General features: G+C 38.0%; 1 protein-coding gene across 1 annotated transcript in view; it reads left to right on the forward strand.

Moving 5' to 3' along the window:
- Window positions 1-22,803, forward strand: part of LOC108666861 (protein artichoke) — a 70,035-nt gene extending 47,232 nt beyond the window's left edge. Inside the window, exons 3-7 of the mRNA XM_018153799.2 lie at window positions 10,062-13,123; window positions 13,401-13,638; window positions 14,488-14,597; window positions 15,437-15,625; window positions 19,394-22,803. Coding sequence (XP_018009288.1) covers window positions 10,062-13,123; window positions 13,401-13,638; window positions 14,488-14,597; window positions 15,437-15,625; window positions 19,394-19,741 — 3,947 coding nt within the window. The 3' untranslated portion in view covers window positions 19,742-22,803. The remainder of the gene's footprint in view (window positions 1-10,061; window positions 13,124-13,400; window positions 13,639-14,487; window positions 14,598-15,436; window positions 15,626-19,393) is intronic.
- Window positions 22,804-23,538: the final 735 nt, after the last annotated feature.

Consider the following 23,538-nt stretch of genomic DNA (forward strand, 5'->3'; position numbering starts at 1 on the left):
GTTATGCATGCAGCTGGTTATGTTATGCATGCAGCTGGTTACGTTATGCATGCAGCTGGTTATGTTATGCATGCAGCTGGTTATGTTATGCACGCAGCTGGTTATGTTATGCATGCAGCTGTTACGTTATGCATGCAGCTGGTTACGTTATGCACGCAGCTGGTTACGTTATGCACGCAGCTGATTACGTTATGCACGCAGCTGGTTACGTTATGCACGCAGCTGGTTACGTTATGCATGCCCAGGTATTGCATCGGTAAAGCGCTGACGGTGAAAGGTGCCACCTCCTAAAACCTCATTATAAAGATGGGCGTTTTATCGGCGGCCACCTTTTCGCCGACCAATGAACGTCAAGGATTTTTCCCGAGGCATGACACACTTTTAGCGGCGGACTCACTCAGGCATGACGGGCGGTAAGGTTCTTTCTGGGAGGGAAAGTCTATACTCAGAGAAATTAATGGGAATTTGTCCCAAGGACGATTCACTTTCTGCCTTTGTATGGGTCATCTTGATCAAGTTTTGCCCGGCAAAAGGGTGTATGAGTGCTACGTGTAGACTGTGTGTCACTATTACGACTGTATGACTTTTTTAATAGTGGCGGTTTACAAGGAAATGCGTATTTTCTATTAAATAAGTTACCATTTATTTATTTAGTAACGTGATATAGTTTGTAATCAAACCAGTAATTAAACATTTAGATCGAAATGAGCTTGCCTTTTGTTTTTGAGGAACGTTTGCCGGCACGCCAGAGAATTCGGGATAATTAATTAAACAAATGATCAATTTTTGCCGCTTGGTTCAACTACTTCACTACGAAGCCCCTTCACTACGTTCATTCAAATGAAAAAAATGTAAACATTGGACCACAAACTGTAATCGTAGTGAGATATTAGCTGTAATATCAATTTGATTTAAATTTATTAAAATTGGAATGTTTCATTCAAGTTGTTCGGCGATAATTTAGAGTTTGCTGAATTCTAAATTTTTCGGTAATTTTTTTCTGAAAAAATTTTCAGTCTCAGCTCAAACTCTGTCAACGTTTCTAAACCTTAACGCCTAATCGACTTTGTGTAAAAAGCTTCCTTTAATGAATGTGAATATATCATTTCACCTAATGGTTCAATAAAGCTCATAAAAGAAGCAATTGCCACAGCAAAAAATCACAATTGTCAATTGATTCTTCGTGTTTCACTTCGCGTGTCAGGCGTGGACTATTAAAACTCTTATGCCAGTAATTACTAGTCAATTCAACCTGAGTTTGGCACAACCTGGTCATTTTCGTTTTTTTCGGCGTTGCAAGGACATGTACGTAATTGAGGCTGAGGGTGACAGCCTATCATTCATGTCATTAATGCAGACCCGCCATCTCATTAATGTAGCCTCAGTATCTCATATAAAATAGCCTGTGGATCTCATTAACGTAGCTTGTGTATCTCATTAACGTAGCCTGTGCATCTCATTAACGTAGCCTGTGCATCTCATTAACGTAGCCTGTGCATCTCATTATCGTAACCCGTGCATCTCATTAACGTAGCCTGTGCATCTCATTAACGTAGAGACATCGACCTCGGTGAAAGTACCGTCTCTGTCTCGCGCATGTGGAACTCGACCTTACGTGCCCTGGTCGTTACGAAACATGGAAAGAAGGCTGCGTGTGAACAACTAATTTTAAACTAGGGACACTGAGCTAGTTCGGGAGAGTTCAGAATACCACGATTGGAGCAGAGAGGTGCGGGTACGATCCCAGCTCTGTGCGACTGAGCTAGTTTGGGAGAAAAAAAACCTGGACCATATGCGTTGGGAACTGCGAATTAAGTATTATTGTATTATATTATATTATATTACATTATATTATATTATATTATAATATATTATATTATATTATATTATATTATATTATATTATATTATATTATAAATGCAATTTAGAATGTTTAGTCAATTTAGGCTATGTTTATTTGTATCCCACGAAGAATTAATCAAGAAAACCTCAGAGTTATTAGGCTGATTAATCAAGCTCAACCACTTGAATAATGTTTCGCGTTGAATGATGCTGGAAGAAAACAATCAATCACTCAAATAAAATAATAAAATTCTGGATTAAAAAAATCAACATCGAAAACTAAATACAGTTTTTCTTAAAGGTTCAAAAATCAAAACAAACAAAATGAATGAATTTTCCAATATAATCTATCGCTTTCGTTCACACTAGAGATATCGCCATCAGAGACAAGTGGTACTCTAAATTATCGTCGAGTGGTCAAGTGGCAAATTCCACTCAAAGTGTTCGCTCATATATATACTTGCCAACAGATTGTACATTATTCTTGCTCTATTTATTAATGAACTTAGAAGATTAGAAGACTTGTTGATTAACGGTTGAAAAGACGACAAATCTCATTAATCAGTCAGTTTTGTAAGTAAATTTATTGTTCCATCGTAACGATGCTCTCTTACTTATATTTTAAAGCGTTATAATTTTATCATTTTCTCTTCGAAAATTCAACAAAAAAATTATCCCGAATTATTATGGAAAAGCTTACGTCCAAATCCGTTAACTCATTTAATGCTACACCCAACAATCTCTCCAATTAATCTTGTGTCAAGTCCGCACTCTTTAATCGTGATTTTTCAAACCGGACAATTATTTAATACTTGTATTGAATCCGCATCTGTAATGTTACGTTATTCCCGGTTGAATGTGACAATTAACGCGTGCGTGTGAATTCACACTCATTTCTGCAATGCTATTCCTACCAGACATTAGCCAGAGGTGAAATGTCTAATACTGCCGCCATGATTCGGCTTCAGTCGCGAAAAATGAAGCTTGCCACCACGCGATGGCATCGCTTGCCACGTTTTTTTCGGCGGGCGAGAAACTGCGCTTCATTACACAGCGGTAATGAGCAGGGGGAGCTTTGCTCACCTGTGAGCCGGGGGGCTGTGAAACACTGGCGGGAGGATAGAAGCGCTGGGATGAAAGGAGAAGTTGGATGAAAGTGCGCATGATAACGCAGATGAGTAGTTTCGCAGTTGTGTGAAATGAGTGGGACTCTGTCCTAATAACGATGCGCTTATTGTTCTTGTGCGGGTCATCCTGACCCAGTATTGCTCGGTATGAGGACGCATTAGTGTGTAAATTGTGTTACGACTTGGACAGTGTGACCCGACGTGGAAATTTGGTGGGGGCAGAGGTGCCAACACTGTAAATAAATTTTTAGAGTAAAAATAATTCGAGAAAAGGAATATGAGATATATTTTTCTGATAGTTGCTGAAATTTGTGGTGTAAGCGTGCTGTGATGGAACGGATGGAAGGCGTGGGGAAAAGTTGGGTGAAAATTATGGATGGAAAGTGGGATGCCTGGATAAACCGAGGCAAGGGGACGGAATTGAGTGTTTGGATGAAAAAAAGAGGGCGGTGAAACGGACGACAGGGGGAGGAGGAAATAATGAATAATAATGACAAGGTGTCGGTGAAGTTACAAGTTGAAATAATTACTCAGGTGAACCGAACAAGACCTTTAGTGGGATTAAATTTTCCTGAATTCGCGTGTCAGGTAAATTCATCCACATATAACTATTAATTTATTTTCCCTAAATTTTACGTACGGACAACGGAAAGCGAATATTAGTTACCTTGAATATAAAGTTTTCATGCTTGCAACTCACGGTAATATTCATACGAGGACTGCGCGTGAGAAGCGGCTTTAAATTCACCTCGCTTCGTGGCAGTTTTTCTTGCCTCACGAAATGGAAAAACCGCGTGCGATTTTGTCGTGACTGTCACAGACACGCTTTTTTTCTTGTTTTTTTTTTCATGACTCACGTAAGTCGCAGTATTCATGTAACTTCGTTGTGGTTTTCTGTGAGGAAAACGCTGGGCAAAAACGATATAGGATGCTTAATCAGGGCTTTATCAACACGCCTGTTCTACATGACACTTCAACACGCCTGTACAACAAATATGCTCATCACGCTAGTTCATCACGCCTGTAAAACGGACCAGTTAAATACACCTGTTCAACTCGCCAGTTCAACATATCGCTTCGACACGCCAATTCATCACGACAGTTCAACACGTAAGTTCAGTAGAAGAGTTCAATGCTCCAGTCCAACACGCCAGTTCAACGTGTAAGTTCAATACGACATTTTGATACGACTGTTCAACATGCTAGTACAACACGCCAGTTTAGTACACCAATTCAATACACATATTCAATGCGCCAGGCAAAATCTATCTTATGTTGATATAATTACGTCATTATTTTTCTTATGTTGATATTTACGTCAAAATATATCTTATGTTGATATTCATGCGAAAATCTTTCGGATGTTGATATTCACGTGAAAATATTTTTCATGTTGATATTCACGTCAAAATCTTCCTTGTGTTGAAATTCACGTCAAAATCTTCCTTGTGTTGATATTCACGTCAAAATCTTCCTTGTGTTGATATTCACGTCAAAATCTTCCTTGTGTTGATATTCACGTCAAAATCTTCCTTGTGTTTTGTATCGGAAATATCCATCCAAGGCCACTCAGGGACGCCTCCTTCCTTTGCTTCAAATTTTGAATCAATTCTCCCTCCTAAATTAGTGTACGTCTGAGTTAAGGTATTGCATGTACATGTGTACGTTCAAATATTTAACGCGCACCATTGTTTTACAAGAATGAACGAGAAATTGCGCTTTTTAACGCATTTTTCATTTAGGGAAAAAAGGCACTATTGTGCTCGTCATGTCCGTCTGTCTGTCCGCCTGTCTGTCTGTCCGTCCGTGATTTCACGTTTTCGTCGACGAGAAAAAGCGCTCTCTGTCACTCACTGTAGTGAGCACTGAGTTATATTTTTTTACCTTTGTGTTACGTTATTTTAGTAGCAATTACGTCAAGTGGGCATGAGGCAAAGGAAAAATTTACCTTCAAGTCAAGCGAAAAGATTTTGTTCAACAGTCATAAAATTATTACCTCTTAAAATAACAGGAATGCAGTCGTCAGCAAAATTTAAACACTTTTACTTATTTGCTATCTTACGAACACACAAAAAACATTTGTTAATTAAGAGTTGATTTCGTTGAAGCAAAATTGATTACGAATTGATTTTCTTGAAGCAACGTTGATTACTCGCTGAGTTTGTTGAAAAAAGCTTTATATCTGACATTCAACATTACATTCCTAGTGGTTTGCAATAATCTCCAAGCTTGTTGAACACAACGCTAGGTGAAGACCAACGACATGTTCTCAGTGTTCGGACATATTCATTGAGACAGAACAGTATTTGCAAGTGTTCTATTTACAGCTTGCAGTAACCGAGGCTGCACGCTGTTCTTATAGAGCTGCTGCTCAGCTGCTACACGATGCTCATCGCTGTATATTAGGGGAAGGTGGACTGAAAACAGGCGTCTATTAAACTTTTTTTTCCGAAAAAATTTCAATTGTGAAATATTGTTGACGAGATGCTAGTAAATACTATTGATAAAATTTCAGTTCATGAGATTGTTATCGTCAGGTGCTGCCGGCTTGATAAACTATCAAAAAATATGGTACTAAGTTATATAAAATGTATAACTGCTACATTCACTGAATACAGCTGCTGTGACATAACTTGCATTCCTATACTGGCCATCATTGAAGTGGTGCTCCAGCGTGGCCTGGGAATGTTATATCAGAAACACATACTAAGGATGCTAAGGATTATGTATTCGATAGTTAACTAATATAATTGGAACTCGCGCAATGCCAATCAAGTTTGATCATCATGAGTCTCTTAGAGTCGACTGCACACGACAGTGCGCCACGTCGATGCCATGGCAATGCCACAACGATGGCATGCCGAGGCTATGGCTATAGGTGCAAATATGTTCATAGGCTATTATCATTCATCAGACTAAACAATGAATTTAGGATTCATTGATTTATTTGGCTTAATCGTTTCAATCCCTCGAAGGTAGTGCAATGATCGATTTGAGTGAATAGATTAAAATGAAGCCATTTTATATTGTTTAATTTTCTTTCTTCAACTCTAATCGGAAAAAATAACGTTAATGAATTTTTCTGATTTGGAATAAACTCTATAACTCATTAATTTTGATTGGAGTTAAATCAAGGTTTAAATAACTTGTTTCCATCAAGTTTCTTGTAATAAAATGCAGTTTATTCGCATTTACCCAATTTCAAAATTATCACGTGGCGTGTAGTAGCTCTACGTACCTCACAAGATGCTAGTCTTTTAACGCCCCAGTATAATACTCCTGCTTTATAGATAATAAAATGGCGGAATGAACAGCAGGTCGTTGTTTAACGCCATGTTTTTCGGCACTTTCGACGCCGCTTTACATCTCATTTGTGACGCGCAGAAGTTTTTGCGGACGCGTGCGCGAAGTACTTTAGAAGGCGGCATCTTATATGTATAGAGGCAGTCACGCTTTGCTTGAGTGATGCTCTACAGCCCCTGATAACGCGGGGTGCTATACGCTGCGATAACTCCTCTTCTGAGATCCCTTCAGACCATCTATGTCAAGTGCTATACTTTGTTGAACACTCACTTGGGTAGTGCTATGCTCTGCTTCACACCTACTTGGGTAGTGCTATGCTCTGCTTCACACTTACTTGGGTAGTGCTATGCTCTGCTTCACACTTACTTGGGTAGTGCTATGCTCTGCTTCACTCTTACTTGGGTAGTGCTATGCTCTGCTTCACACTTACTTGGGTAGTGCTATGCTCTGCATCACACTTACTCGGGTAGTGCTATGCTCTGCTTCACACTTACTTAGGTAGTGCTATGCTCTGCTTCACACTTACTCGGGTAGTGCTATGCTCTGCTTCACACTTACTTGGGTAGTGCTAGGCAGTATAAATTCAGCAAACGCCCACTAGAAGCACATTTTAAAAAATGACACTCAGGGAATTGACTGAAACATTGTCAAAAAAGCTGTGCACCTTTCGCCCTTGTATATGGTTCATCCTGACTAAGTTTGGACCAGCAAACGGGCGTATCAATTCTACACATGTTCTCTCGTCGTACTGCGGGTAAAAAAGCGGGTTACTATTTGCATAATATGACCCCATCATTTTCCCGTATGACCTCCTGTTATCATCGTACGCATTTGGCGTATATAATATTTAAAACAACTGTTACTTTATTACGAAAAAAATGCACTATGTTGCTATATAGCAGGCGGTTGCGATGTATGATACAGACAGGGACATCACAGAGCGTCTGATCGCTCGTGTGCAGCGCTGCGGAACTGCATGTACAGGAAATGGCTGCTGCACTTAACTCCAGTGATGTCGTTAGAAAAACTGCCACATACTGCGTGTATACGACCGGTGTCTACATTTAAACTAAATCACTGCCGTTTAAGAGATTATTGGAGGCCATTTAATAGATTATCAGCGACTGTTCGAGAGATTAAAGGCGGCCTTCAAACGGATTATAATTATCGGCGGCTTTGTAATGGATTATCGGCGTCCTACTAATGGATTATCGGCGGCCTACTAATGGATTATCGGCGGCCTTGTAATGGATTATCGGCGGCCTTAGGATTACCGGCGGACTTGTAATGGATTATCGGCGGCCTTCCATTGGATTACCGGCGGCCTTGTAATGGATTATCGGCGGCCTTCTAATGGATTATTGGCAGCCTTTTAACGTATTGTCATAGGAAATTTAATGGAATATCAGAGATATTCAATGGATTAAACTATTGGCGTCCATTTTAGAGGAGATCGGCGGCCTTCTAATGGACTATCAACAACCATTTCAGAGGTTATTGGCACCTAATAATGGATTAATTTTCGGCCCCAATTTAATGTTAATCTAACCCCACCAGCCGCTTTTGATCACTCATTTGTTTCAATAACACAAATGAGTTTAATTTACCTGCACGCAATGCCATAAAAAATTAAATGCATCAATCAATGCAATAAACATCTAGGTGGATTGAAATAAACAAAATAATTAGATTGATGCAGTGAAGGGGATAAGAAAACTCAGGCTTTAATAATTCCACACTAATTACGATAGATGATTAATGGCAACATATAATTGCAGTATAATTGGATGAGACTCGGATACTACAAAGCTGTCTGCTGCTGCAATGTGCATGTGCAAATTGTCTATTAAAAGTGCAAATTCTTTCTCATGTGTTCATTGCTACGCCATTTCTTGTAAAGATTGTTTTTTCGATAATTTTATCGACTCTTTTTCTTATAAACATACGGGGACTCATATGTGCTGAAGTAATGTTTGTAGGTGCATCTAAATTGATTATGACTTATCAAATATATTTAATATGAAATATTTAAATTGAACTTTCCAACACCTGGCCACGATTTAGTTTCTAAACTAAGACCTGTCAATTAAATACATAATTAGACATATTTAAAATGTATTCCTGGCAGCGAGAAATCACTAATTAAGTAACTCAGGAACCATGCGTGTCACGTGTCTTTATTAATCATCGTTCTCATTAAGGTTCTACCTCATCTTCGGAAGAATATTCATCTACTTGTGCAAGTCTAGTGACAGTTTCGTGCGTGAAGTAAAACCTCGAGCTGCGCATGGCGGGAGCTTGTACCACAACTTATGAACCTTTCGAATTTCCTCAGCGCAAGTTTTCTTCATATTCCATTCAGTTTTCATCTTTCATTCATATTTCATGGTAAGAAATTTGTCATTAGTGTCATGGTGTGGACACTAACGCTTGTTAGGCCAAACCTAATACGTGAATACGAACCCGCGACGCACATTAGCTTTGCAAATCACTGCCTTTGAACTTCGTTAGCGGACAAGAACCTAAGCGTCGAAACTTGTTGACTTCCTGACTGGAATTTTTTTTGTGCATCACTCCCGGCCGACCTGTGGATATTGGATGGCCGTCGGTGTTACGGCGATAATTTTCAAATGTGACGCTGGGCTTCATGAACCAAAACTCACCTCTTAATTGTGACATATGTGCATTAATTTGTGGTAAATATACTACGAGCTTCGTTTATGGAGTGATAATCTGCCAAGTTACTCGTGAGAACGGCGCTCCGTGCCAGAAAATTGGCTAAATATGGATATTTGACTTAAATGTACTGTATTGCTGTAGTTTGTTAATAATTTTGGCCAACGTATAATTCCTTCATAGATAAAAATTGAAAGTTATTTTATTGAAACCAGGAAAAATATTTTCTGAAAGGGAAAAAATTATGCGCTTAATATAAATTCTTTCATCTCAATTCTCTTAGTGAATTCATTCACCGAATGGACGCTCGTAAATTCTTGTTTTTACTTCATGTTATTTTGCAATAATTATTTTATTCTTTCTCACTATTGAAATTATTTTGATTCGCGTTCGTACGGCAGGCTTCAAAACCTGTTTTTGGGTAATTTGTAGGTTGAAATAGTAAAAGTTGTTTCCAACTAGAATAAATGGCAGTGTATTTCGGTTACCATCTTTCGCAGAACTCCTTCTGTGCCGGTCACATTTCACTTTATTCTTGGTTGCTTCTTTGTTCGTTTTTTCAAAGTCGCTTTCTAATATTTGTATATGTGCCTGTAAAAATGTTGTATGCGTCTTTTACTAGTATTTTATTGATTCTATGATTTAAGTGATATATAGTGCCGACAATTATTGTTTTCCGACTAGTGCCATCAAATAAAAATCTTTTACTCTTTTTCGATATTTATGATTTGTCCTGAGAATTTTCACGCACTTTTGTGTTGCAAGAATCCAAATGAAAGAAATACTAATTATAAGTGAAGGAAAAATCTTAATGGGAGACCGAATAGTTTCCGATCTCAGTTATCTTTGTTGCAGAGCTAAAACGAAGCTGAATTCTGTATAGAAACTTGTCAAATGATAGTTGTGCCGGAAAAGTAATAGTAGGTACCAAAGTAACCTCATAGCAATCGTGTTTGAAGTGTGTTTTGAACACGTAGAAAACGTAGAAGATAATCTGAGATATTTATTATCAATAAAACATTGTTTGATCCCAATTTTTTCAGCGATAATCGAGAATAAAACTACCGAACGGTTACTGAGTAATGATTAAAGTTCTACTTTTATTATTTACAGGAGCTGGCGATGAAAGAAACTTGAAGATGTTGAGGCCAGCCGCAGGTCCGCGTTCAAGACACGCAAGCGTCTTGGTCATCATTTGCCTAGTGAGCTGCGGCGTCGCAGCGAATGCGGGGTTCGCCGGTGCATGTCCGAGCTGGGAGGAGAACCAATGGTGTCACTGCTACGATGAAGCCGGAGGCGTCTATATAGAATGTCCTGCCGTGTCCCTACAGGTAGTTCACGATCTTCTAAACATCGTTAAAAGTTCAATAACATCGTTGAAGGTTTATGATCTTGATCCTCGTTCCAACATCCTTCCGCCCGGGGTGTTCGCTCGCAGTAACATCGTCGGTCTCGAGCTGTCCGCTACCAAGCTACGGAACATTGCACCACAGGCCTTCGCTGGGTTAGAACATTCCCTTGAAGCCCTTACTTTGGCACACAGTCCTCTCGATGTGATTCCCCAACAAGCCCTTAGTCCTCTCAAAAAACTTCGAGTCCTTAATCTGGAGTTCAACAATCTGTCACACGTGTTTGACGACGCATTCCACGGTCTCCCATTGCAGAAAGTAAACCTTAAGAGCAACATGATGAAGACAATTGCACCTGAGGCCTTCCGCGGTCTGGAAGCCTCAATTGAAGAAATTAACATCATGAATAATGACATCAACAACCTACCATTAACATTGCTACAGAACCTAAAGTATTTGCGAGTTTTCGAAGCTTCATACAACCAAATTTCTGACCTTTCACTGTTCTCTGCTCCAAGTTTGGCTAACTTGAAGCTGGTTCGTTTAAACAATAATCGTGTTCGTGAACTTAAGGCCGATACTCTAAACGCGCTCAAGTCTCTCGAATCTCTGTACCTTTACTCAAATGAGATTTCCTCTATCCACGAGAACAGTTTCGCCAAAAACTCTCAACTGACCAACATTTATCTAGGCGAAAATAAAATATCACTCTTGGACCCTGCGACTTTTCAAAATAATCTCCGGTTGAGGGTAATTGATTTGGGTAAGAATTTTGTGCAGTCGCTGGATCATTGCTTGTTCTGCAATTTAGTCAATCTTGAAGAGCTTACTTTAGCTTACAATTACATAACATTCTTACCACACGATGCCTTCCAGAACTGCGTCAGTATTCAGGTACTGAACTTAGAGGGCAATCAGTTGAAGTATATTGAGGTAGATGCCTTCCGAGACCTTACTTCATTGGAAACACTTCTCTTGGGTAAGAATAATATCTTGGAAATTGGGAAGCAAACATTCCTAAATAATGCTAATTTAAGGGTTCTCAGTTTAGAGAACAACCGTATAGACATTCTCTCTGAAACTCTCCTGAAGAACAGCACGGCCATCCGCCAACTCATGCTTCAGAACAACAAACTGAAAAAAATAGAGCGCGGTTTCCTATCCCGACAATCTCTTCTCGAGAGCTTGAACTTAGAGGGCAATTCGATCGAGTTTATTGAAACAGGGTCGTTCGCAAACCTCGGCAGACTCCGGTCACTGAACCTAAAACATAATTTAATTGCAGCGCTGCCTGATATTCTTGCATTCCCAGAAAGTAACCTTCAAGAACTTCATTTATCTCATAATCATATCAGTACAATTGACGACCACTCGTTTAGAGGACAAAGGCTATTGGACACCCTTCACTTGGACCATAACGAACTGTCAGTTATCAGCGGCCACCTGTTTTCCGACCTGGTGGAGCTGAAGGAGCTAAATCTTGGCAACAATGAAATAGTGAGAGTTGAAGAGGAAGCTCTGAAGCCAATGAAAGAACTGTTGTACCTAACCATGTCTAATAATAAACTGCCTGTGATCAGTGCTCGCGTGTTTGATGGTTTAGAGTCTCTGAGAGAGTTGAATCTAAACCTCAATAAGATCAACACCATCGAACCTCGCTCGTTTAGTTCTTTAAAGTCATTGGACAACTTGGATTTATCTGAAAACGAACTTGGATACCTGACGAAAGAAATGTTTGAAGGATTAACGAGACTTCGGACATTGAACTTGAAAAATAATATTGTGTCTCACATTGAAGAAGGGATTTTGGATGGACTTTCAGACCTGGAAGTTTTGGATCTGAGTAAAAATAGCATTCCTACTCTAAAGAATGATTTTCTAAGGCATTCAAATCTTGCCAAACTGAACGTGAGTGGTAACAGTCTGCAAACTCTCGACGTTAGTATTTTTGAAGGCCTAACGAAGTTAGAAGAGCTCGACATGAGTGCATGCGGAATAACTGAAATTCCACCTCAGTTATTCGAATCTTTGTCGCAGCTGAGAGAACTTGAACTCGGTGGAAACAAATTAAAGCACTTAGAATCGGGAAGTTTCCATGGACTCTCAAATTTGAGAAGGCTTGATGTTTCGGAGAATAAGATCCCTTCTCAAAATCTTGATGCCTTACTTCCTCTGAAGAATTTGATCGTTTTGAACCTTGATGGAAATCCTCTATTCGAATTAAGTCCAGCCCTGAAAAATTTAGAATCTCTCGAAGAACTTATCGTTTCCAGGACAAACTTGACCAGATTGAATGCTGAAGATCTGTTTGCCCTGACCAAACTAACGTTTTTGTCTCTGCAACACAATGCCTTGCAGGATATACCCAGAGGATTCTTCCGGGCGTGCCCAATAGAAAAACTTGACTTGTCCTACAACAGAATGCGCACGATTCCGGTTGCAGCTCTGGACGAAATCGCTCAAACTCTCCAGGAGATCAGGGTTTCCCACAATCCATTAGAGGGAATTTCTTTTGGCGAGCGACAATTTCCTGCGCTTAAAATAATCATTTTGAGCCACACAAATATTTCCATGATCAACGCTAGAGATTTTATTGCTGTACCGAACCTCAAAAGTCTCGACTTGTGTTCATCAACTATCAGTAGAGTTGCTCCAGGAGCTTTCAGGACCCTTGACAAACTCGAAATTTTGGATTTGTCCAATAACCAAATCCAGGTGATGCCCCGAGAGCGGTTGAAGGGGTTAACAACGCTGAAAACTCTAAACGTTTCTCGCAATGCTTTGGAGAAACTTGAAGTCTTGCCTCAGGACATGAAGAACTTGAAGGTTAGTAAACAAATAGTTTTAAGTTATTCGACGTGGTTTGTTATACAATCACTGCTCTGTATATCAATTTAAAAGAACATAATTCCCTATTTACTTGAACTGAAGAAAAATTTTACAAATTGAAAATCGAATCTCATGTTTAAAAAATTATTTGCCAACGGCAAATAATTGATATGTTTATATATGTTTAATTAATATGTGTTATCAAAAAGTTTTTTTCTAGAATGTTAGTTGTCATGTTGTTAAATCCTTAATTGCGCTGCTATTCTCACTCTAGGAGCTGGACGTCTCGCACAACCTCATCACCAGTCTGGACGAAGGCGTCTTCAAGAACGCTCGTCAACTGCAGTACATTCTACTGCGTGGTAATTTCCTGAAGGATTTCCCGAACGACCCGTCGCTGACTACGAGTGGACGACTCGAGCTGCTCGACGTGAGCTACAACAGCCTGACGAATATCCCTGACGAAGCTCTCACCAATCTCATCATGCACGCTCGTCTTGTTGATATTGCAGGTGAGACAACAAACTTTCAACAGCTTTGCTTATAGCGTTTTAGTTGCCGAACAAAATTGCATTGACTTTCCAGAATTTCCCGTAGCTGGCAGGTTTTTATGCTTGAACTAATGCATGAATTTTTTTATATTTTAAGATAATTTTAGTTACTAATTTGAAATAAAATAATGAATATTATTATGTCAGGCGATCATTTTTATTTATCACTTTTCATAACTGTCACGCTGTAAAACACATTAATTTTTAGTAATGTGTTTCACACATCATTATTATTTTGTTATTGGGTTACGTCGATCAGCCTGAATGAGTGCAACGATCTAATAGTGGTCATAATAATGTAATACGGTCATGTCTTGTTTTGTATTTAAATATTTTTTTACATCAGTCGACAGTTCAAAAATCTGTTTCAAGAGTTCAGTAGGTTGTTTGACTGTGCTAAAATTACTAATTTTAATTTATTTTTATTTTATCAAAATTACTATTCAGCGAAACACTCATCTAAACGTCTCGTTTAACCGAACTTTAAGAGCACATTACATATTGAGAGAACTATTAATGAGTACAGTGCCTCCCCTCAGGTAATTCGTGATTCTCAGGTAATGATAATCTCCCCTTAGGTAATTCATAATTCTCAGGTAATGATAATATCCCGTTAGGTAATTCATAATTCTCAGGTAATGATTACCTCCCCTCAGGTAATTCATAATTCACAGGTAATGATTACTTCCCCTTAGGTAATTCATAATTCTCAGGTAATGATAATATCCCCTCAGGTAATTCATAATTCACAGGTAATCATTACCTCTTCCAGGTAATTCATAATTCTCAGGTAATGATTACCTCTTCCAGGCAATCCGTGGTCATGTGACTGTGAGTTAGAGGAGCTCTGGAGGTGGGTTACTGCCCACCCTGGTGTGCTGGCCCCACACTCGTCCCCGCTCGCCTGCAGCTCACCTCAGGTGTGTTTAGTAGAATAATTATTTTATAAAAAATGTTACTCAGTACTCACTGCAGTAAGTGACAGAGAGCGCATTTTCTCGTCGACGAAAACTTGAGGTCACGGACAGACGGACGGACAGACGGACAGACAGATAGACAGACGGACGGACGGACATGGCGAGCACAATAGTGCAATTTTTCCATAAATTAGAAAATGCGCTAAACTACAATTTTCATACATATTTGCTACGCTTACGTTGTGTCGTTAGTTTAATTTATTTGAAATTAAAATTTCCGAAGTTATTCATGCATAAACATTTATTAGATATAATATATTGGCATAAAGTTTTCTGTAAAAATGGAAGTAAACTAAAATCGCCCTATGCTTATCCATTGAGTTATTGAATAATTTTATCCTGAGTAGTTAAAAATACACGGTGCCACACAGAGTGAATATTATTTCCCATCAACGGGTAAACGCTTAACGTTTAAGGGAACGACGCCGATTATAATTATTTTTAATATTAAGTAACCATAAATTTATATATACGTGTTTAGTATAATTATTGCATATTATTAAGTTAGTAAGTAATCAAATTTTTTATTATAGTTATGATTTGATAATTAATGTAAACCCCTAATTTTGAGCTGCATTATGCGAGAAATTATCATGTAATAAATGATACATATAAACAGAGCTGGGCAACGCTACTTTGAAATGTAGCGGCCGCTACCGCTACCGCTACATGCTCTAAATTTAGCGGGTGCTACCGCTACATGTAGCGCGCTACTGCCCACCTCTGCATATAAATAAATACTAAATAATTATTTTTAAACCAATAACCTGACCAACAAACAGTCGCTGAAATCCGCGTCGCTGCTGTCGCTGACGCCGGCGCAGCTGTGCCCAGCGTCAGCCGCTGAGGCGCCGCCGCTGCTGACGCTGGCGGTGCTCGACCCCACGCCCCGCAGCCTGACCGTGCGCTGGCGGACGGCGGCCCACCGCCCCAACGCCACCACCGCCGAGGCCCCGGAGCTGGCGGTACAGGTGAGTTTGTGAATAAATGAATGAGACTTCTTTTGAATGTATGGGTGAGACTTCGTATTAATATATCAGTGATAATAATGTAATATTAATTTGTACACCTGGCGACTTTTTGTTGTAATTAATATATTTTTATTTACAATTTTACTATAATTCCACTATATTATATTAATATATAAATCATATTTTAAATGAGTCCTATCAATGCTAGGAGAATTGTTATATGTAGGAGAATTGATATATGTTAGGAGAGTTGTTATATGCTAAGAGAATTGTTATATTCTGGGGGAATTGCATATATTGTTCTGTTGGGTGGTCTCTCATGACCTAGTACCATCCGGGAAAGGGAGTATCAGTGCTACGTGCAGAAAGTGTGTCACTATTTGAACACTTTAACCCATTTATATTTATAAGTGCACGCTATTTTTATTTTAGGTATTATGTTATTGGTAATAGCATCAAAAGGTTATTATAATTCACAGATTATAGGTTATTATAGGTCTCAAGTAATAAAATTTTTCATTACCTACAAGTCACTGGATGTCAAATGTGTTATTTATGTATTATCTTTAATGAAGATATTATTTTATTGCTGATTTCATATAATTCTTCCGGAGAATAATGCGTGATAAAACTATGAATGAACTGAGCATGAAATTTATTACAATTTACGTGAGTGATGAAGTGACCTGTGAAGATAATGACTACGATTGAAATCTGCAGTTCATCAATTAAAACTATACGTTGGTTCAACGAACTTGAATGAAATTCATCACATTAAATTACGGTATTTGATTGCGTGAAGAATTTGCGAATTTCTTACCCGGCAGAAATGTCAGCGAAATTGCCAGCTTTTTAGGGCTTTTCTAAAATAATTTTAAATGCTTTTCAATATAAATAATTACTAACCATAAAATACTTAGACCATAAAAATACTTAAAATCCACAGAGCTGGGTTCCAATTCAAGAGCGTGATTATGGGTTTAGCTGTTCGCACTAGAATATCTGAAATGACTTAAATCTAAAGACTATATATAGCGAAAAGAATTTAAGGCAATCGATTTTCTTGTCGTCGTTTCCTTCTCAAAGCAGCAGCGGCACCTGCAAAGCGTCTTTTATATCAACGAAATAGTTTCTAAATTGTTAGTTTCGTAGCAGCACGTGTTAGCGCTCTCTTTAAAAACAGGTAGTTATTAAATTCGTGCAAAAATTACCGTTTTTATTGGACGACGCTCTGCGGTCTTCATAAAACCTGACATTCGGTGAGCGTTAAGTATAACCAAGCTGAATTTTATATCTATTTATTATTTATTTATATATATTATGTATATATTTTATACCCTATGCAGGTCATGAACTTTGACTTGCTGGGTTTACTTGCAAGTCGTCGCGATTAAGGGAATTATTTGAAGAGGTCTATTGCAGGTTTTCCTAGTGCTTTTCTCACCATTCAGATAAAGGATGTGGTTTCTTGGAATCACTGACTTGTGGCTAGAGAAAAAGTGTGGCTAGAGAATAAAAAATGTGACAAGAGAAAAAAATAACAGCCTTAAATTGAGTTTTTCTGTACTTCTATTTTGAAGAAACACAGTGAACTGATATTTATAGGAATGTACAGGAATACAAATGTATTGAAAACAAAGACATAATATACAATACAATAATAACCTATTAAATAATAATTTAATATGTTCTTAAATATTCAATTAGTAATTAATTTTTGATCAAATAAGTAATACTTAAGTAAATAAACTGTAATTACCGATTAATCAATGACACGCCCTCGCATATTTCCTACATGAATATTAACTTGATTAAAATTAGTTTTACCTAAATGGTAATCCTTCCAATTAATAAACACTCATGTTGAATCAATTAAGACGAATAATTGGCAGAGGAGATGAGAAGAGGGTGACGTGAGCTCGATTATTTCTAGCCGTCGCACAGGATATGAGTCGTCAGCTCAATTATCCCGGGATGATGAACAGATGAACACGTCAACAGAGATGATGCCAATTACTTTACTTTGCTTTTATTTTTTTTTAGTTTAAGCCATAACATTGTTTTGCTCGCGCTAGAGCGGTAGAAACTCGTTCGGAAACCTTATGAATAATTTACTATATTTTGTTAATTCATGAAGTCAGATATATCTATTATTTTATTTAGAATCTGATGATCTGAATATAAAAGTTTAACTTATCAAAACCAATTTGACAGAAATGAATTAATATTTGCATATTATATCAATTACTTTGACAGATCTTCTCTAGAAAAACGAATCTTTGAGCAGTTCCGATGAAAACAACGGCTGAAGGATGAATTTTGTCGCGTGGAAGTCGAAACAATCCCAGAATATCTCGTTTATTGAACACAATATTGCTATGTTAAAATCATGCCTATGTCAAAAGAGAACAAGACCCAGACATTTCATATTGAGTTAAATGAACTTTGATGAAATTTTTGACAACCGATGGATGTTCGCTTGGTCTATAAAAATAAGAGACAGTGAAGTAACGTCAACGTTAATATTTAACATTTTTAAAGTATATATAATTTCTTTTCAACACAGGTACAGTTTTTTATCACGATCCTGGTCGGTGCAAAATTTCATGTAAACCAATTGAGAAAATATGTATATCAGAAAGAAATGAGTGACACAGATTAATTATAGCGATGCTCTTCTAGTCTTTTGTGGGTCGTCCTGACCCAGTTTGACTGAGCAAAAAGGCGTATCAGTGCTACGTGCGTTCTGTGCTTCAGCTATTGATAAAAACGAGTCGCTGATTGAACATTATTTTACCCATTTACGTTTCTGAGTGTAACAGCGGCAGTGAACTTTTTTATGCCTTCTTGAGTAGCTGGCGCTGTCATTGCATTAAGCTGACTAAATATTTCATTTATTTTCTTGCCTTTCGTCAGGTATTATTAACTTAATAAATTTTTCGCATACGAGTCATCGGGCACGTGTTTAGGGTTGTTACCCGTGCGCAAGAGTTACCAGGCACGTGTTTAGGGTTGTTACCCGTGCGCAATAGTTACCAGGCACGTGTTTAGGGTTGTTACCCGTGCGCAAGAGTTACCAGGCACGTGTTTAGGGTTGTTACCCGTGCGCAAGAGTTACCAGGCACGTGTTTAGGGTTGTTACCCGTGCGCAAGAGTTACCAGGCACGTGTTTAGGGTTGTTANGGCACGTGTTTAGGGTAGTTACGCGTGCGTAAGAGTTACTAGGCACGTGTTTAGGGTTGTTACTCGTGCGCAAGAGTTACTAGGCACGTGTTTAGGGTAGTTACGCGTGCGTAAGAGTTACTAGGCACGTGTTTAGGGTAGTTACGCGTGCGTAAGAATTACTAGGCAAGCGTTCTGCGGTGTTCGGTCTCCTCTGTTGTTTGTGAACGTTACGCCTTCAGTTATTGGTTTACGTAGCGAATCCTTGTCTGCTTATTGGGCTGTGCAGGCAGACATACTGGCAGTTATTGCCTTGTCAATTGGCAGTTATTGGCATTTCGGGGGAGTTAGGCTAGCTGAGCTCTTTCATACACTCAGAAAATGAACGGGCTATATTGTTCAAATAAAAACACAGTTTCAATGTACAATCTATTGATATTGCCACTCGGTTTTGCTTCAAGTCTGTGCGAAAAATAACTGTTCTAATGAATAATTCTAATAATCAATGATTGAAAGTGGGTGATTATTGCCTGTAAACTAAAAATCATTTCTAGAATGTAGATTTTTTTAATCTAAATCAAAAATCATTTCTTTCCCAACCTTCAGGAGGTGTGCGCGGAAGGCAGGACTCTAGCAGCCGACGGAGGGGAGCCTGCAGCAGAGCCTGTAGCAGGCCTATCCAGACTAGGCCTGATAGTAGGCTGTACCCTGGCCCTGCTGGCGCTGGTGCTCATCATCATCTTGGTGGTGCTCACATGGGTGCGTTGCCGATCACGCAACCGCAAGACGCACCAGCATCACCTACACATCGAACATCAGCACCACATCCAACATCCTGTCAACTCCTACAGCCACTCCGTCAAGAACGGCGGCGGGGGCGGCGGCCCCAACTACTACAGCCACTACTACGGGCTGCCCCCTAACGCCCCCGAGGATGACGAGTTTGCTTGTTAAATCTACATTTTATAATGTAAAATATTTATTATTAATTGGTGCTTTTTGAAGATAGTACCACTCAGAGAAATAAGCTAGGCTTGTTCAAATAGCGGTGTACATTTGCACTTGAGGGGCCATCTTGACTCAGTTTGGCCCGGCAAAAGGACGTGTTATTACCGAGTGCAGAAAGTGCGTCCTTGTTTAGACAGTGTGACTCATTCGTTTTCTGAGTGAGTGTTTGGTAAGAGAGAAATTTTTAAGCTATTTTCGAGTGGATTTTTGTTGAAATTCTGTATCATATTCACTTACTATGCATAGATTATTCTTATGTCGCCTGATTAATGCAGAATGAATAAATAATTTGATTCTATGCTGCAGTCGATCGTATCCTGATCGCAGGTTGTCATTGATTGAGTCATTATTTTAAAAATAACTCTACTTGATATCGTGGATATTGGAGTCGATTGCCTTGAATTTGCGCCTTTATAGTGCCGCGCTTGAGCTTCACGTACCGTTACCGACCAAATTTTAGAGCCACTGGCCTATTACAATGACTTTTACGTAAATTAATATTGATTCCGCCTAAACGTTTGCACGGCATTTAATAGCCCGGATAAACTCCACAATTAAACATGCATTTGACGCCATAAGTCTATTTCTGCTCCTAGTGAAAGTTTAATTAAGGCGAGTAGAGGGATAAATTGATTTATTCTCAGAACAAATTTTGTGGTCGCAATTATGTCCTTATGTAACGCGCGTTGCTTAAAGACGTGAGCCACAGAACGGTTGAAGCAAAGTCTTCTGGAATATAAAAAAATTGTCGTTTAAAATTTCACACATTTTTTCTTGTACTTAATTATGTATATTTGAACCGAGAATTTTTCTAGAGGCTAAGTTACATTTAGTCGTAGGTCGTTGTATAGAAGTGTGCAGTCAAGACTTAAAGTATCAAAGTTTCTGCTTCGTATCAACTTGACTCGTCAAAGATGATAGAAATAAAGGTGCACGAAACTTCTAAGTACTTAAGAAATCATAGAAGCTTTTGAAATGTATGTGCTTTCTGTAATGCCTTCATTGTTGCATAAGCTGCTTCACTATTTCCACGCGTGCCTTCAATTGATGTCGTTAGCACAAAATGAAATGAAGTCTGAGTCGTTATTAAATCTAGGTTTATGTTAAATTTACCTGTTGAATATGGGTGTTGTTTTTCAAGCTCGTGTTGGTTGGATTTGAATTATTAGTCTTTAGCTTCAAAAATATAAAGATTTAAAATCTATTTGCGTCGAATGAAATTTTACACTTGATAAAATATTTAGAGACAAAATTGTTTAGAAATTCTTAACGCTTGTCGCTTGTACAAATTCTAGTTTCATAGAATCTTTAGTGAATATCGCTTGTTGGATACTATCCTATAGCTTTCTATGTTTATATAAACAAAAAATTAATGAGAACGAATGAAAAATAGAACAAATTCTCATAAAATATGTTCTCATAAAAAATAAGAACGAATATTTATGGATGGTCTAATTCACGAAAAATGACAAACCTTCACTAATGTCGTCAAATTGCCAGAGTAAAAAATTTTGTTATGAACATTGTTGTCCACCAACTTGGGTGCCGCTACCACTTGGCCTGCGGCCACGTCTGAAACACGTATATACTATCCCTACCAAAATTTAGAGTCGCTCCAGCTTCTGGTACTCCAAATCAGAAGCTGACACGTCTGTAAAAATTTCAATGGGATATAGCGATACTGAACGTGCCTTTGCCTGCGCGCGAAGCCTTAATCGAGTAAGTGATACACTCGCAAAGCTAATCTAAAATAAGTCAAAAAATAAAATGAAAAAAGTCTTAGAATTTGAGTCGTTTAAGACTTTAAATTACGTATAAACTTCTTCAAGTACCCAAGACTCCATAGCTCACGGGCGAAATCAAATAAAAGTTTTCCATTATTCCCATAAAAATTCCACATAATTTTTCACAGCAGAGTTCCGTCCATGAGAACGTTACACGAGGACATTAAAGGATAATTATTAGCAATTAAATTATAACTTGAACGGATTATTCTCCTGATGTCACATGTCTAAGGTAACAGTCATGCATTCGTAGACAAAAATAGGAAGCCTGAGTTTTTGTAATAAAAAGTTTCAATTTATTACTTTTCGCATATTGCGAAAATATGTCTGAAAATGAAAAAAACTATATTAGAAAGTACAAGGGGTCTGTTTATTAATGAGCTTTAAAAAATGAATGAATGAACTTTCATTTGCTTGTAATCTGTTGATAACTTTTATTTTTTATTTTTTGAAGGGCTTTTTCCTTTAGTATTGCTTGTTAGCGGCAATGTAACGGAATTTTCCATGATCTTTACCTTGAGTTTTTAATGCAAATTTTGGAAAAATGCTTGCGGAAATACCCGCATTTTTATTGACAATCTTGAAGGATTGTTAGGGCATTAATTATGATTGGTTGTTATTTGATCGGTAGGATAGTGGTTTTAAACTACATAAATAAATAGAATATTCTGGTTTCGCAAGCCCTGAGTATTCTAATCTGTTTATTTGATATTGTCTACTTCTCTGCTTCTATCATATCAATTGAAGCACCGCAGGAATAGTGTTTTTTTATCAAAAGTTAACGGTGATATTTCAATGTTCACAGTGCAACGATCAACTGCTTCAGCCGATTGGCCAATATTTTTTCTATCAACTCTTAAAAAATAAATTGACCAAAGTAGTCTCCTATAATTCAGGTACAATTTTTCGAATTCCCATGTATAGTGCCGTTTCATTGTGTGTAGGCAATATACCCCTATGTATGAATGAGAAAAATTATGAAAAATCGGATTTAGTTATAGGAAAAATCATCGATATTTTCTTGATTCTTCTGCGCTTACCTAGAATTCAATTTAGCGTGCAATTTTGTAATATAATTGTTCTGCCATTTTAGTGCTAGCTGTGTTCATACTTATTGACATTAATTATTGCTGTTAATATTATTAATTGATGTTTTTGTGTCTCGAATAAGATTGTAGTGCTCTGTTCATAGGCGTTGTAGTATAATACACTGAAAAAACATGACACTTTATTTGCCTTCAACATAAACAGGAGACTCAAAGCTTCTCTACTACAGATGATCATTATAATTTACAGAACGAGGGGGATAATTTTTTCACTAGTGCCCCCTTAATTCAATAGTGTGCATTTTAGACAAATTTTCATCAATGGTTGTCAGTCGAGCATATTCACTGCTGTAATGGAACGTACTAGGGTACTTGTAACTGGTATATTATAAATGACGTGTGAAATGCATCTCAAGTTGTGTAATGCACATCCCATAACGTGTGTGTCAAATCACACAGCATGTGAAGTACATCTCATGACCCATGCCAGTGCGAGAAATGGCATGAAGCCCCAGGCTTTTAAAGCTTCTATCGTTCTTGTCGGCATTTCTTTCTTTTAAATCAATCTGGAAATTAAAAGCTCGAAGTAAAATAAAATTTCTAATAAACTAGTAAATGACTAATATAACTATGCATCTTGCATGGTTTACATTAATGCACAGTGTATTGTATAGTTTAGAATCTAATATGTTTGGGACGTGATTTTGTTGATGCAGAAACAATTTGTCACGAGCTCGGTTTTCGAAATTGCTTGAATATGAGTAAAATGTGGCAATTAAACACAAAAACTTTGTACAATACGTTCGCTTACAATTAAACTTCAATGTAGAACTTGAATTTACCAATTGTCTCAACGTAATCAAATTTCAACAAACTGTTCCTTCATAGTTTTCGAATGAAATAACCACAAACT

The sequence above is a fragment of the Hyalella azteca genome, unplaced genomic scaffold (assembly GCF_000764305.2).
Source record: "Hyalella azteca isolate HAZT.00-mixed unplaced genomic scaffold, Hazt_2.0.2 contig6532, whole genome shotgun sequence".
NCBI lineage: Eukaryota > Metazoa > Arthropoda > Malacostraca > Amphipoda > Hyalellidae > Hyalella > Hyalella azteca.